Below are 15,107 nucleotides of genomic sequence, written 5' to 3' on the forward strand. Positions count from 1 at the left end.
ACAGAAGCGTGAATCCTCCCGGTACCGTCACCGCCGCTTCCACCTCCCGTCCTGTGCATGTTAGCTCCCGTGCGGCGTTCTGTCTGGGCGGGAGGTGGAGCAGCTGCGAAAACAAAAGTAAACAGTAGAAAAAAAAAATTTCATACTCACCTGTCTGCAGACTCCCGGTGCCATGCCCGCTCCCAGCTCCTCTTCCTGGTACCGCCGCTCCGGCTGTGTGCAGTCTCCCCGGGTACGTGCGATGGATGCAGGACCTGGCGATGGATCACCTGATGCAGTCACCTGACGCGTCAGCTGATCGTGACGCCGGCGCCCGGCCGGCTTAACCTGTCAGCAGATGCCGTCAAGACACTTCATCCCTGATGCAGCTCCTGCAGCGATCGGACGGGATCAGACTCCACTCCAGGAGCTGCCGGTAATCAGCACATAAGTGAGTTGTTGTTTTTTTTTGGTTTTTTTTTTGCACTGATGCATCATCTGATTGTATAAAAGCCATTTATACAATCAGCTGATGTGTGATGTGATTCACATCCTGGAACCTGACACATCATCTGATCGCTTTGCCTTCCAGCAAACCGATCAGATGATATTGGATCCGGATTGTATGGCGCGGGACCCTTGACCCAGGATTACTGCGGAGGGGGGCTCTTTATTTCAATAAAGATGGAGTCACTAATTGTGTTGTGTTTTATTTCTAATAAAAATATTTTCTGTGTGTTGTGGTTTTTTTTATCTTTACTAGAAATTCATGGTGGCCATGTCTAATATTGGCGTGACACCATGAATTTCGGGCTTAGGGCCAGCTGATAATATACAGCTAGTCCTAACCCCATTATTACCCAGCGAGCCACCGTCACCAGGGCAGCTGGAAGAGTTGGATACAGCGCCAGAAGATGGCGCTTCTATGAAAGCGCCATTTTCTGGGGTGGCTGTGGACTGCAATTCGCAGCGGGGGTGCCCAGAAAGCATGGACACCCTGCACTGTGGATTCCAATCCCCAGCTGCCTAGCTGGACATAAAAATTAGGCGAAGCTCACGTCATTTTTTTTTTTTTAATTATTTCATGAAATTCATGAAATAATTAAAAAAAAAAAAAGGGCTTCCCTATATTTTTGGTTCCCAGCCGGGTACAAATAGGCAGCTGGGGGTTGGGGGCAGCCCGTACCTGCCTGCTGTACCCAGCTAGCATACAAAAATATGGCGAAGCTCACGTCATTTTTTTGTTTCGGGGGGCAAAGAAATCATGCATACAGTCCTGGAAGGAGTATGCTGAGCCTTGTAGGTCTGCTCCCCCTGACTCTCCCTCCAGCATACAGTCCTGGATGGAGCATGCTGAGCCTTGTAGTTCTGCAGCGGTCTGCTCTTCATACACTAGTGGAGAATGAAGAACATATGGAAGAAGGAAATGACATCAGACCTTTTTTCTTTTTTTTCAACAATCTTTAATGGCAATGTTCACTGATAAAAAAAAACGCAGAAAAACGCAGTGAGAAAAAACGCAGCCAAAACCGCACCAAAACGTGGTAAAAACGCATGCGTTTTTTGCATGCGTTTTTAAAGACGCTGCGTTTCTGTGCATTTTTAGCGCTAAAAAAAGCACAAAAACGCAGCGTCAAAAAACCGCAGTGTGTGAACCTAGCCTTTGTGTGACACACACAGACACACAATGCAAAGATGCAGTCAACTTCTCTTTTTATCTGGTTTCAGGTGTGATTTTCATATTGCCCACAGTTGTTACTTGCCACAGGTGAGTTTGAATGAGCATCACATGCTTGAAACAAGTTATTTCCCCACAAATTTTGGAAAGGTGTCAATAATTTTGTCCTGCCCATTTTGGAGTTTTGTGTGAAATTATGTTCAATTTGCTTATTTTTGTCTGTTTTTGTTTGCGTTGCAATACGCACAAAGGAAATTAATGTATATGACAAAACATGTGTAATTGAAATCATTTTCTGGGAGGAATACTTCATTTTCTGGAACAATTTCAATGGGGCCAACATTTTCAGCTATGACTGTATACACTTACAGAAGCATAGATTAAGCAGCAGTTGATCGGCCAAAGCTGTTTTCTGGACTCACAAAATCAAAACAGAATACTATATTTCTTTGTCGCTCCATTGGGAGACCCAGACAAATTGGGTGTATAGCTTCTGCCTCCGGAGGCCACACAAAGTATTACACTTTAAAAAGTGTAACCCCTCCCCTCTGCCTATACACCCTCCCGTGCATCACGGGCCCATCAGTTTTATGCTTTGTGTTGGAGGCACACATGCACACAATGCTCCACATTTTAGTCAGCAGCAGCTGCTAATTATATCGGATGGAAGAAAAGAAGGCCCCTAACAGGGTCCCCGGCATGCTCCCTTCTCACCCCACTGAGTCGGCGGTGCTGTTAAGGTTGAGGTACCCATTGCGGGTACAAAGGCAGGAGCCACATGCCGTTTTCCTTCCCCATCCCTTAGGGGCTCTGGGTGAAGTGGGATCCTAACCGGTCATCCAGGCACTGGGACCGGGCTCCCTCCGCAGCCCCTGGGGGAATCTGCTGGACAGGAGACTGAGTATCGACAGGGAAGGACCCTGCATCTACAGGTACTCTGTGTCCCCTTTGGACCGGTGCATGGAGCACCTTGGCCTCAGACGCTGCAGCGACTGCGGTGTTGATTTTTGACCGTGACTACCGCGCCGACCGTGCCTGCTTGCCGGCCGCGGTTTTTACTTTAGTCCCCAGCTTTTGCGGCCTAGTACAGAACGCTGACAGCTAAACTCCCGCCCCCGGGCCTGCCAGTCAGGGGTAAGGGCGGGACGGTCGGTCTGACGCCGACAGTGAGGGCTGGAGCACACGTAGCTGTCCTCCTCCCCCCTCACTAATCACTCTGGGGCACCAGATTCCCGCACTTTTGTAGTTACGCCCACGGCTCCCTCCTCCCCTGTGAACGCCGACAGCCATGTTTTAACATATTCTGCCGGTGGAGGACTTCTGGCTGCAGCTCTGGGAGACCCGAGGCAGGGAATCTGGTGGCCACACACCGCTGGAGCGGTCGGTAAGACACACCGGTTACCCGGTGCTGGTCCCCCTAGGGTGCTGAACTGTATATATATATATACATTATTTTTTTATACATTTTCCGGTTCGGCTGTACTGTTAGCTTGTGGCTATATACCTCAGTGATCACGCTCCTGGGAAACAGCATGTCGTTCAAAAGGAGCAAGGGTGCCAAGACACAGGGTTATTTTGCTACCTGTACCTCTTGTGCGGCTATGCTACCTGCAGGTTCCACCTACCCTCACTGTGACCTATGCTCGGGCACTGGGGCACTCGCTCAGCCGGAGCCTGAGGCACTGGGGGGTCCCTCGGCCCAGGTAGAACCGCCGGCTCCCCCTGTCCAGATGGCAGGGACAGAGTTTGCTGTTTTAGCTGACAAACTCTCTGAGTCGCTTTCATATTCCATGACTCAGTCTATGGATAAATGGTCTGCTCAGTTTCTAGAGGCTTTGCAGTCCAGACCGGCCCTTACACAGGCCCCGGGCACTGCGGGATCACCCCCAGGCCCCTCTCGGTCTGCGACGAAGCGTGCTCCTGATGTGGCCTCTAATTATTACGTGCAGGACTTCGGCACGGACCGCAGTCCCAGACCAGCTAAGCGGGCTCGCTTAGAATCTTCCCCGACTTCATCACGTTGTTCGGGGTCTCAGCTTGAGGACTCTCTAGAGGATGAGGCGGAGGTCGCAGCCCAGGACTCTGACCCTGACGTTGCTCTCAATCTTGATACACCTGAAGGGGACGCCATAGTAAATGACCTTATAGCGTCCATCAACCAGGTGCTAGATCTTTCTCCCCCAACTCCGCTTGTAGAGGATTCAGCTTCACAACAGGAGAAACACCAGTTTAGGTTTCCTAAACTTACTCGGAGTGTTTTCTTCGATCACTCTAACTTTAGAGATGCTGTCCAGAAGCACAGGGCTTTCCCGGACAAGCGCTTTACTAAACGCCTTAATGACACACGTTACCCCTTCCCCTCTGACGTGGTTAAGGGTTGGGCTCAATGTCCCAAGGTGGATCCTCCAGTCTCTAGACTGGCGGCTTGATCAGTAGTAGCAGTGGCTGACGGTGCATCGCTCAAGGATGCCACGGACAGGCAGATAGAGCTCCTACTGAAATCCATCTATGAAGCCATAGGCGCGTCTTTTGCCCCAGCTTTTGCAGCAGTGTGGGCACTCCAGGCTATCTCAGCTTGTCTGTCTGAGATTAATGCGGTCACCCGTACTGCTGCGCCACAAGTAGCATCTTTGACTTCTCAGGCGTCAGTATTTGCATCCTACGCCATGAATGCTGTCCTGGACTCGGCTAGCCGTACAGGGGTAGCATCCGCCAATTCTGTGGCAGTCCGCAGGGCCATGTGGCTACGCGAATGGAAGGCAGACTCTGCTTCCAAAAAGTTCTTGACCGGTTTGCCGTTTTCTGGCGACCGACTGTTTGGCGAGCGATTGGATGAAATTATTAAGCAATCCAAGGGGAAGGACTCGTTCTTACCCCAGCCCAAACCATACAGACCTCAGCAACGGAAAGTTCAAGCGAGGTTTCGGTCCTTTCGGCCCTCAGCCAGATCCCAATCCTCCTCGTCCAACAGGCCACAGAAGAGCCAGAGAAACTCTTCTGCATGGCGGTCTAAGTCACGTCCTCCAAGGTCCGCCGGAGGCACCGTCTCCAAGGCGACCTCCTCATGACTTTCGGCCGCCCCAAACCGCATCCTCGGTCGGTGGCAGGCTCTCCCGCTTTTGCGACGCCTGGTGGCCACATGTCCAAGACCGATGGGTGAGAGACATTCTGTCTCACGGTTACAGGATAGAGTTCAGCTCTCGTCCTCCGGCTCGTTTTTTTTCAGAACATCTCCGCCCCCCGAGCGCACTGTTGTGCTTTTTCAGGCGGTGGACACTCTGAAGACAGAAGGAGTGGTGATCCCCGTTCCCCTTCAGGAACGCGGTCAGGGTTTTTACTCCAACCTGTTCGTAGTGCCAAAAAAGGACGGCTCATTCCGTCCCGTTTTGGACCTCAAATTGCTCAACGGACATGTGAGAACCAGGCGGTTTCGCATGGAATCCCTCCGATCTGTCATCGCTTCGATGTCCCAAGGAGACTTCCTAGCATCATTCGACATCAAAGACGCCTATCTCCATGTGCCGATCGCTCCAGAGCATCAACGCTTCCTGCGTTTCGCCATTGGGGACGAACACCTTCAGTTTGTGGCACTGCCTTTTGGCCTGGCGACAGCCCCACGAGTCTTCACCAAGGTCATGGCATCCGTTGTAGCGGTCCTACACTCTCAGGGCCACTCGGTGATCCCCTACCTAGACGATCTCCTAGTCAAGGCACCCTCCCGGGTGGCTTGTCAACACAGTCTGACCGTTGCTCTGGAGACTCTCCAGAGGTTCGGGTGGATCATCAATTTTCCAAAGTCAAAATTGACCCCGACCCAGTCACTGACGTACCTCGGGATGGAGTTTCATACTCTCTCAGCGATAAAAAAAGATAACCAGCACGATCTGAAATTGGCATGCATCATATAAAAAGTGAAAATTCACAAATTTATTCCAACTGTACTATAATAAAAAAATGAGATTTTTAGCAAATAATTGATCAATTTTTTGAGCCACCCCTGCCAACGTCACGGCAAATCTCAATAGGGGGGTCCTACTCTACATTCTGTATTTCATGTGCCATGCGGCCTCCTAGATAAAGTTAAAAGCAGAACCAAAAAATTGATCAATTATTTGCTAAAAATCTCATTTTTTTTATTGTAGTACAGTTGGAATAAATCTGTGAATTTTCACTTTTTATATTATGCATGCCAATTTCAGATCGTGCTGGCTCCCCTCTCTCTCAGCGATAGTCAAGCTGCCGCTGGACAAACAGCGGTCGCTGCAAACAGGGGTGCAATCCCTTCTTCGGGCCCAGTCGCACCCCTTGAGGCGCCTCATGCACTTCCTGGGGAAGATGGTGGCAGCAATGGAGGCAGTTCCCTGTGCGCAATTTCATCTGCGTCCACTCCAATGGGACATTCTCCGCAAATGGGACAAGAGGTCGACGTCCTTAGACAGGAACGTCTCTCTTTCTCTGGTAGCCAAGACCTCTCTTCAGTGGTGGCTTCTCCCCACTTCTCTGTTGAAAGGAAAATCCTTCCTGCCCCCATCCTGGGCTGTGGTCACGACGGACGCGAGCCTGTCAGGATGGGGAGCGATTTTTCTCCACCACAAGGCTCAGGGAACCTGGACTCCGACAGAGTCCTCCCTTCAGATCAATGTTCTGGAGATAAGGGCAGTGTTTCTAGCCCTCAAGGCGTTCCATCGGTAGCTGGAGGGCAGGCAGATCCGCGTACAGTCGGACAACGCCACGGCGGTTGCGTACATCAACCACCAGGGCGGCACTCGCAGTCGTCAAGCCTTCCAAGAAGTCCGGCGGATTCTGCTGTGGGCGGAGGCCACAGCCTCCACCATCTCCGCAGTTCACATCCCGGGCATAGAAAACTGGGAAGCAGACTCTCTCAGTCGCCAGGGCATGGACGCGGGGGAATGGTCTCTCCACCCGGACGTGTTTCAAGAGATCTGTTGCCGCTGGGGAACGCCGGACGTCGATCTCATGGCGTCTCGGCACAACAACAAAGTCCCGGCATTCATGGCACGGTCTCAGGATCACAGAGCTCTGGCGGCGGACGCCTTAGTTCAGGATTGGTCGCAGTTTCAACTGCCTTATGTATTCCCTCCTCTGGCAATGCTGCCCAGAGTGTTGCGCAAGATCAGGTCCGACTGCCGCCGCGCCATCCTCGTCGCTCCAGATTGGCCGAGGCGGTCGTGGTACCCGGATCTGTGGCACCTCACGGCGGGTCAACCGTGGGCGCTCCCAGACCGACCAGACTTGCTGTTTCAAGGGCCATTTTTCCATCTGAATTCTGCGGCCCTCAACCTGACTGTGTGGCCATTGAGTCCTGGCTCCTAGCGTCCTCAGGGTTATCTCAAGATGTCATTGCCACTATGAGACAGGCCAGGAAACCAACGTCAGCCAAGATCTATCACAGAACTTGGAGGATCTTCTTAGCCTGGTGCTCTGAGAAGGGGTTTACCCCCTGGCCGTTTGCCTTACCCACGTTTCTTTCATTCCTTCAATCTGGATTGGACAAGGGTTTGTCTCTCGGCTCTCTCAAGGGACAAGTATCGGCGCTTTCCGTGTTTTTTTTTCAAAAGCGTCTAGCCAGGCTTCCGCAGGTCCGCACGTTCCTGCAGGGAGTTTGCCACATAGTCCCACCTTAAAAGCGTCCGCTGGAACCCTGGGATCTCAACACGGTTCTACGGGCTCTTCAAAAACCGCCCTTCGAGCCGCTGCGGGATGTCTCTCTATCACGTCTTTCGCAGAAGGTGGCATTTCTAGTGGCGGTTACATCACTCCGAAGAGTGTCAGAGCTTGCAGCGCTGTCATGCAAAGCCCCTTTCCTGGTATTTCACCAGGATAAGGTGGTTCTGCGTCCGGTCCCGGACTTTCTCCCTAAGGTGGTATCCACTTTTCATCTCAATCAGGATATCTCCTTACCTTCTTTTTGCCCTCATCCAATTCACCAATGTGAAAAGGATTTGCATTTGTTAGATCTAGTGAGAGCCCTCCGGATCTACGTGTCTCGCACGGCGCCACTGCGCCGTTCTGATGCGCTTTTTGTCCTTATCACTGGCCAGCATAAGAGGTCGCAGGCTTCCAAGTCAACCTTGGCTCGGTGGATCAAGGAACCGATTCTGAAGCCTACCGTTCTTCTGGGCTTCCGAATCCTTCAGGGCTGAAAGCCCATTCTACCAGAGCCATGGGTGCATCCTGGGCATTGCGGCACCAGGCTACGGCTCAGCAGGTGTGTCAGGCGGCTACCTGGTCGAGTCTGCACACTTTCACAAAACACTATCGGGTGCATGCCTATGCTTTGGCAGATGCCAGCCTAGGTAGGCGAGTCCTTCAAGCGGCGGTTGCCCACCTGTAAGAGGGGGCCGTTGTTTTCGGCTCTTTTTATCGAGGTATTCTTTTACCCACCCAGGGACTGCTTTTGGACGTCCCAATTGTCTGGGTCTCCCAATGGAGCGACAAAGAAGAAGGGAATTTTGTTTACTTACCGTAAATTCCTTTTCTTCTAGCTCCTATTGGGAGACCCAGCACCCGCCCCTGTTCCCTTCGGGCTGTTTGTTCTTTTGTGTTCACATGTTGTTCATGTTGAATTGTTCTTTTGGTTCATGGTTTCAGTTCTCCGAACATCCTTCGGATTGAATTTACCTTAGACCAATTTATAAGTTTCCTCCTTCCTGCTTTGGCACCAAAACTGATGGGCCCGTGATGCACGGGAGGGTGTATAGGCAGAGGGGAGGGGTTACACTTTTTAAAGTGTAATACTTTGTGTGGCCTCCGGAGGCAGAAGCTATACACCCAATTGTCTGGGTCTCCCAATAGGAGCTAGAAGAAAAGGAATTTACGGTAAGTAAACAAAATTCCCTTCTTTGGTTCTAGCTGTAACTTGCTCTGCTATCACTGTGGTTTATTAATATATGGTCAATTTTACATTTTTGTTTTATTGACGAATACTTTGGATTTTCACAAAAACGTATTTGGGTTTTTATTGTGTGTGATACTTAGTAGAACCCAACTCACTCACGTTGTACTGTGCTTTATTGTGGATTTTTGTTGTGAAATGTGCACAAAATCACAGTCTCTGAACATGGACCAACAATGCCGTATATAGGATCAATATATAGATACTAGAAGGTGGCCCGATTCTAACACATCGGGTATGCTAGAATTAATTGTGTAGTTAATGTATGATTTTTGTTTTATATATACATATATATATATAATATATATATATATATAATATATATATATATATATATATATATAGATGTTGTTGTGTATAGTTGCCAAGTGTTTGTGTAGGGCGCTGTAAATGTTCTGGGTGTGGGGGTGTGTGAGAGCGGTGTTGTTTGTGTGTTGCGTTGTGTGTGTTGCGTTGCTTGTGGAGCGCTGTGTGTCTGCAGCGTTGTGTGTGTGGTGCTGTGTGTTGCGTTGTGTGTGTTGCATTGCTTGTGGAGCGTTGTGTGTGTGGTGCTGTGTGTGTTGCGCGGTTTGTGTGGGTGTGGGGGTGTTTTGGGGGGAGGTATGTTTTGTGCAGTGTGTGTTGGAGGAGTAGTCCTGGGGAGAGAGGAGTATAATAGGAGGAGTAGTCCTGGGGTGAGAGAGGAGTATAATAGGAGGAATTGTCCTGGGGGGAGAGGAAAATAATAGGAGGAGTAGTCCTGGAGGGAGAGGAGGATAATAGGAAGAGTAGTCCTGGGGGGATAGGAGTCTAATAGGAGTAGTAGTTCTCGGTGGATAGGAGTCTAATAGTAGGAGTAGTCCTGGGGGGAGAGGAGGATAATAGGAGGAGTAGTCCTGGGGAGAGAGGAGTCTAATAGGAGGAGTAGGCCTTGGGGGGGAGGAGTATAATAGGAGGCGTAGTCCTGGGGGGAGAGGAGTATAATAGGAGGAGTAGTCCTGGGGGGAGAGGAGTCTAATAGGAGGAGTAGTCCTGGGGGAGAGGAGTATAATGGGAGTAGTCCTCGGGGGGAGGTGTCTATTAGGTGGAGTAGTCCTGGGAAGATGTGTATAGGTGCCCAATGTGTGTGTGGGGCGTGGCCAAGCTGGCAGAGTGGGGGGGCGTGGCCGCGCGGGCAGAGTGGGTGTATTTTAAGTGGAGTAGTCCTGGGGGGAGGTGTATAGGTGCCCAATATGTGTGGGGGGCGTGGCCGAGCGAGCAGAGTGTGTGGGGGGGCGTGTCCAAGCGGGCAGTGTGGGGGGCGTGACCGAGCGGGCAACTATGCAAAGAAGTTTCCATAGTTACCCGATGTGTATCATGGTTACCAGCGTACGCCGGCTCCGGGACACGTGTGTCGGGAGCCGGGGCAAGCTAGTAAGCATGGTACACATCAGGTAACTATTCAAAGCGGCAGTGCTGGTTCACTTTTTGTTTGTTGGTTTCCTGCTGTGCAGCACGCATCGGCGTGTTTGACAGCAGGAGACCAACGATCTGAATGGGCAGGGAGTCGGCATACGTTGGTAACCATGGTACACAATCGGGTAATTAAGCAAAGTGGTTTCCATGGTTACCCGATGTGTACCATGGTTACCAGCGTACGCCGGCAACCACAGCAACAGGGTATGTCTCGGCTGGGTTGCCGGTGTGGGCTCCCAGGGGTGCAGCACTCACCTGGGAGTCGGGGCTCCGTGTGGGTTCGGGGGGGGCGGGGCCAGGCCGAGCGTCCAGTGCGTGGAGGGGCGGGGCCAGGCCGAGCCCAGCGGCCAATGCGACGGTTGTCACTGTAATGACGTCATTTTGGTGACAGACAGAATAAGGCAATTATATTTATACTAGAAGGTGGCCCGATTCTAACGCATCGGGTATTCTAGAATTTATTGTGTAGTTAATGTATGTTTTTTGTTATATATATATATATAGATGTTGTTGTGTGTAGTTGCCAGTGTTTGTGTAGGGCACTGTAAATGTTCTGGGTGTTGTCTGGGTGGGGGTGTGTGTGAGAGCGGTGTTGTATGTGTGTTGCATTGTTTGTGGAGCGCTGTGTGTCTACAGCGTTCTGTGTGTGTGGTGCTGTGTGTGTTGCGCGGTTTGTGTGGGTGTGGAGTGCGTGTGTGTTTTGGGGGAGGTATGTTTTGTGCAGTGTGTGTGTTGCGCGGTATGTGCGTATATTTGTGTATGCCGCGGTGTTTGTGTGTTGGGTGTTGTGTGTGTGCGGCGTTGTCTGTGTGTGTGTGGGTGGCTGTGTAGGGCGGTGTTTGTGGTTCCCAGTGTGTGTGTGGTGTGTTGTGCAATGCGCGTGTGGCGCTGTGTGTGTGTTTTGGGGGGGGAGGTGTGCACCCCCATCGTGCTCCATCCCCCATGCTGCGCACCCCCCATCGTACTCCATCCCCCATGCTGCGCACCCCCCATCATGCTCCATCCCCCATGCTGCGCACCCCCCATCGTGCTCCATCCCCCATGCTGCGCACCCCCCATCGTGAAAATGAAGAGAGCGATCCAGCTGAGTGACCAGGTGATTTATTCAGTGCAGCCCCCATATTCACCCCCATCGTGCTCCATCCCCCATCGTGCTCCATCCTCCATCGTGCTCCATCCCCCATGCTGCGCACCCCCCATCGTGCTCCATCCCCCCATGCTGAGCACTCCAATCGTGCGCCATCCACCATGCTGCGCACTCCCCATCGTGCTCCGTCCCCCATCGTGCTCCATCCCCCATGCTGCGCACTCCCCATCGTGCTCCATCGCCCATGCTGCGCAGTCCCCATCGTGCTCCATCCCCACATGCTGCGCACCCCCCATCGTGCTCCATCCCCCATGCTGCGCACCCCCCATCGTGCTCCATCCCCCATGCTGCGCACCCCCCATCGTGCTCCATCCCCCATGCTGCGCACTCCCCATCGTGCTCCACAGTCACACATCAGACAATATACACGCACACATCAGATCTCATACACTCACACCCCACTTCTCCCTGTGCCCTCCGGTGGGCGGTCCTAGCAGCTGTGCTGCATGCCGTGCTGCACGCCGTGCTCCTCTGCCGACACTCACAGATCCGATCACATACACTCACACATCAGAACACACGCACATACCCGATCGCATACACGCACACACCCGATCGCATACACGCACACACACTGACGATATCGCACATATGCGCTCACACACTCACAACATCCGGAGATACCACATGCTTCCGGCCATGTGATCCTCAGGCAGGTCCTGGAAGGTCACTGCACGCACAGTATCGCCGCCGAGAAATAAGCGATATCACTGGATGTTGTTGTGTGTGAGAGTGAGTGAGTGTGATCTGATGTGTGTGTGTCTGTTCTTATGTGTGTGTGTGTGTGTCTGTGTGTTCCGCCGCTGCAGGACCTTGATGCGCTCACCTGCTCCCGGTCGGCGTCTGGTGAGTATGACTGCGGGGTCTTCTTTCTTCTGTCTTCTCTCTTCTGGAGGTGCGTGCGGAGGTCCGGGGCGAGCGGCTAATCCATGTGGGGGGCGGGGCCAGGCCGAGGCGAGCGGCCAATCCGTGGGGGGCGGAGCCAGGCCAAGCCCAGAGCGGCTAATCCATGCAGGGGGCGGGGCCAGGCCAAGGCGAGCGGCCAATCCGTGGGGGGGCGGGGCCAGGCCGAGCCCAGCAGCCAATCCGACAGTTGTCACTTTTATGACATTTACGGTGACACTGTCACGTGACACAATTTTGGAGCAAGACAGACAGAATAAGGCAATTATATATATAGACTAGAAGGTGGCCCGATTCTACGCATCGGGTATTCTAGAATTTACGTATTGTGTAGTTAATGTATGATTTTTGTTATATATATAGATAGATGTTGTTGTGTGTAGTTACCAAGTGTTTGTGTAGGGGCTGTACATGTTCTGGGTGTTGTCTGGGTGTAGCGGGGGGTGAGAGCGGCGTTGTTTGTGTGTTGCATTGTGTGTCGTTATTTGTGGAGCGCTGTGTGTCTGTATCGTTGTGTATGTGTGTTGCACGGTTTGTGTGGGTGTGTGTGTGTGTTTTGGGCGGAGGTATGTTTTGTGCAATGTGTGTGTTGTGCGGTATGTGCGTATATTTGTGTGTGTCGCGGTGTTTGTGTGTTGGGTGTTGTGTGTCTGCTGCGTTGAGTGTGCGTGTGAGTCTGAGTGTGCGTGTGAGTCTGAGTGTGAGTCTGAGTGTGCATGTGAGTCTGAGTGTGAGTCTGAGTGTGCGTGTGAGTCTGAGTGTGCGTGTGAGTGTGAGTGTGCGTGTGAGTCTGAGTGTGAGTGTGCGTGTGAGTCTGAGTGTGCGTGTGAGTGTGAGTGTGCGTGTGAGTCTGAGTGTGCGTGTGAGTGTGAGTGTGTGTGTGTGTGCATGCGAGTCAGTGTGCGTGTGAGTCTGCGTGTGAGTGTGCGTCTGAGTGTGCGTCTGAGTGTGCGTCTGAGTGTGAGTGCGTCTGAGTGTGAGTGTGCGTCTGAGTGTGAGTGCGTCTGAGTGTGAGTGTGCGTTTGAGTGTGCGTCTGAGTGTGTGTGTGAGTGTGCGTGTGAGTGTGCGTGTGAGTGTGCGTCTGAGTCTGAGTGTGTGAGTGTGCGTCTGAGTGCGTCTGAGTGTGAGTGTGCGTGTGCGTCTGAGTCTGTGTGCGTCTGAGTGTGCGTCTGAGTGTGAGTCTGAGTGTACGTCTGAGTGTACGTCTGAGTGTACGTCTGAGTCTGAGTGTGCGTCTGAGTCTGAGTGTGCGTCTGAGTCTGAGTGTGAGTCTGCGTCTGAGTCTGAGTGTGAGTGGCGGCCAATCCAAGCGGGGGGGGCGGATCCGAGGCGAGGTGAGCGGCCAATCCATGCGTGGGGAGGAGCCGAGGCGAGGCGAGCGGCCAATCCGTGCGGGGGAGCGGGGCCATGGCGAGCCCAGCGGCCAATCAGCTTTGTGTCACCGTAAGGACACAATTTTGGAGCAAGACAGACAGACAGACAGAATAAGGCAATTATATATATAGATAGATTAAAGAGGGTTATTTTACAAGGTATGATGGAAAGGGCCATTTATGTAGCAAATATGACTAATTTGGGATTATGAATCACTTTAGTTTTGTACACCTATTCTTCATCACTTATGATGATTTCTTGTTTAATCAGTAAAGAGTTGGTATTCCATGTGTTTAATGAATAAAAATCCTACAGGGTTTGGAAGAAGAGACACAGAAAGAAGGGGTACTCCTTGGAAACTTCACATACAACCAAAGTGGAAATCCAATACAGACTTTTCCTTTGAAGGTAATAAACATTTTCTTACTTAGCTGTTATCATCTATCCTTATGATTGACGATAACTCAATGGAGATTAACCACAGGGACCACCTCCAATCTTGAGAACTGTGATCTGAACCTAAATATCTTATCAGGAACGAACCACGCTTTTCAGCTGCGACTATTTTATCTTACTTTTCTTTTACATTTTAAGGTGGAAAACGTCTCACCCTTTGATTTGGTAGAACTGAGAATCCAAAGCAATTGGGGTCATCCGGAGTACACCTGTATATACCGTTTCCGGGTGCACGGTGAGGCTGAACCGTAGCGGACCGTTGTACAGAATCACAGGGTGAAAAGGATCCTGACCAGTATCAGTATAGAGCAGCCGCTCTCTTGCCAGACTTAGTGGATGCAGTATTATGTATTATTGCTTTACAGCAAATAATCTGCTGAACAAAAATTATGATAATATTCTGGAAGCGGATCTGCCCAAAGGGATAATGTGTTTAATTTTCTGCTATACATAATATGAAGTGTATTGGTAATCTTGGCACACACAAGAGAAATTGCAATATACGTATACTACCTGTGTCCATCTGATAATAATGTGTTTAATACATTTACGGTAGGTTATCCCATAAATCTTATATTTCTGTACACATGTGCCATTTTCGCTCTTTGATCCATGAAGTTATGGTTTATTCAAGTAATGATCATTAAATGAATGATGTCATCCATGGGAAATTCTCGTATTGATTAGTAAAACCAATAAAATGAATCTTCTATGTTTATTCAGATTGTAAATAACCTTAAAGGGATTGTCCACTGTTAGAACATCCCCTTCTGAATCCTCGTTTCCCATAGGTAAAATATAAAGGCTATACTCACCCCTCCGTGCCGGTGCCCTTCTAGCGGTGTCCAGGCTCGCGGTGTAGGGGCTCACGTGGGCTTGTGACATCACACAAGCCCTGCGTCCAATCAGTGCTGGCTTGTCTCCTTGCCTTTGGACTAAACAAGTTAGTCAACAGAAATTGAGTGCCGCAGCTGCGCTCATTTCATATTGACTGCACGTGAGCCCCTACACCGCGAGCCCGGACACCGCTGGAAGGGCGCCGGCACGGGAGGTTAGTATAGGCTTTATTATTTTACCTACGTGAAATCAGAAGGAGTTGTCCTAGTAGTGGAGAACCCCTTTAAAGGGAACCTGTCACCAGTTTTTCGTTTTTTCGGCCTATAAGCTGCGGCCACTACCACCGGGTTCTTATATACAGCATTCTAACATGCTATATATA

The 15,107-nt window shown here is 51.1% G+C and overlaps 1 protein-coding gene across 3 annotated transcripts in view; it reads left to right on the top strand.

The window, feature by feature from the left end:
* Window positions 1-14,709, top strand: part of SUN2 (Sad1 and UNC84 domain containing 2) — a 134,362-nt gene extending 119,653 nt beyond the window's left edge. For all 3 annotated transcript variants that reach the window (XM_075321857.1, XM_075321859.1, XM_075321858.1), the window contains 2 exons: window positions 13,748-13,840; window positions 14,027-14,709. In XM_075321857.1, the coding sequence (XP_075177972.1) occupies window positions 13,748-13,840; window positions 14,027-14,140 (207 nt within the window). In that variant the 3' untranslated portion in view covers window positions 14,141-14,709. The remainder of the gene's footprint in view (window positions 1-13,747; window positions 13,841-14,026) is intronic.
* Window positions 14,710-15,107: the final 398 nt, after the last annotated feature.

The sequence above is a fragment of the Anomaloglossus baeobatrachus genome, chromosome 8, assembly GCF_048569485.1.
Source record: "Anomaloglossus baeobatrachus isolate aAnoBae1 chromosome 8, aAnoBae1.hap1, whole genome shotgun sequence".
In the NCBI taxonomy this organism is placed as follows: Eukaryota; Metazoa; Chordata; class Amphibia; order Anura; family Aromobatidae; genus Anomaloglossus; species Anomaloglossus baeobatrachus.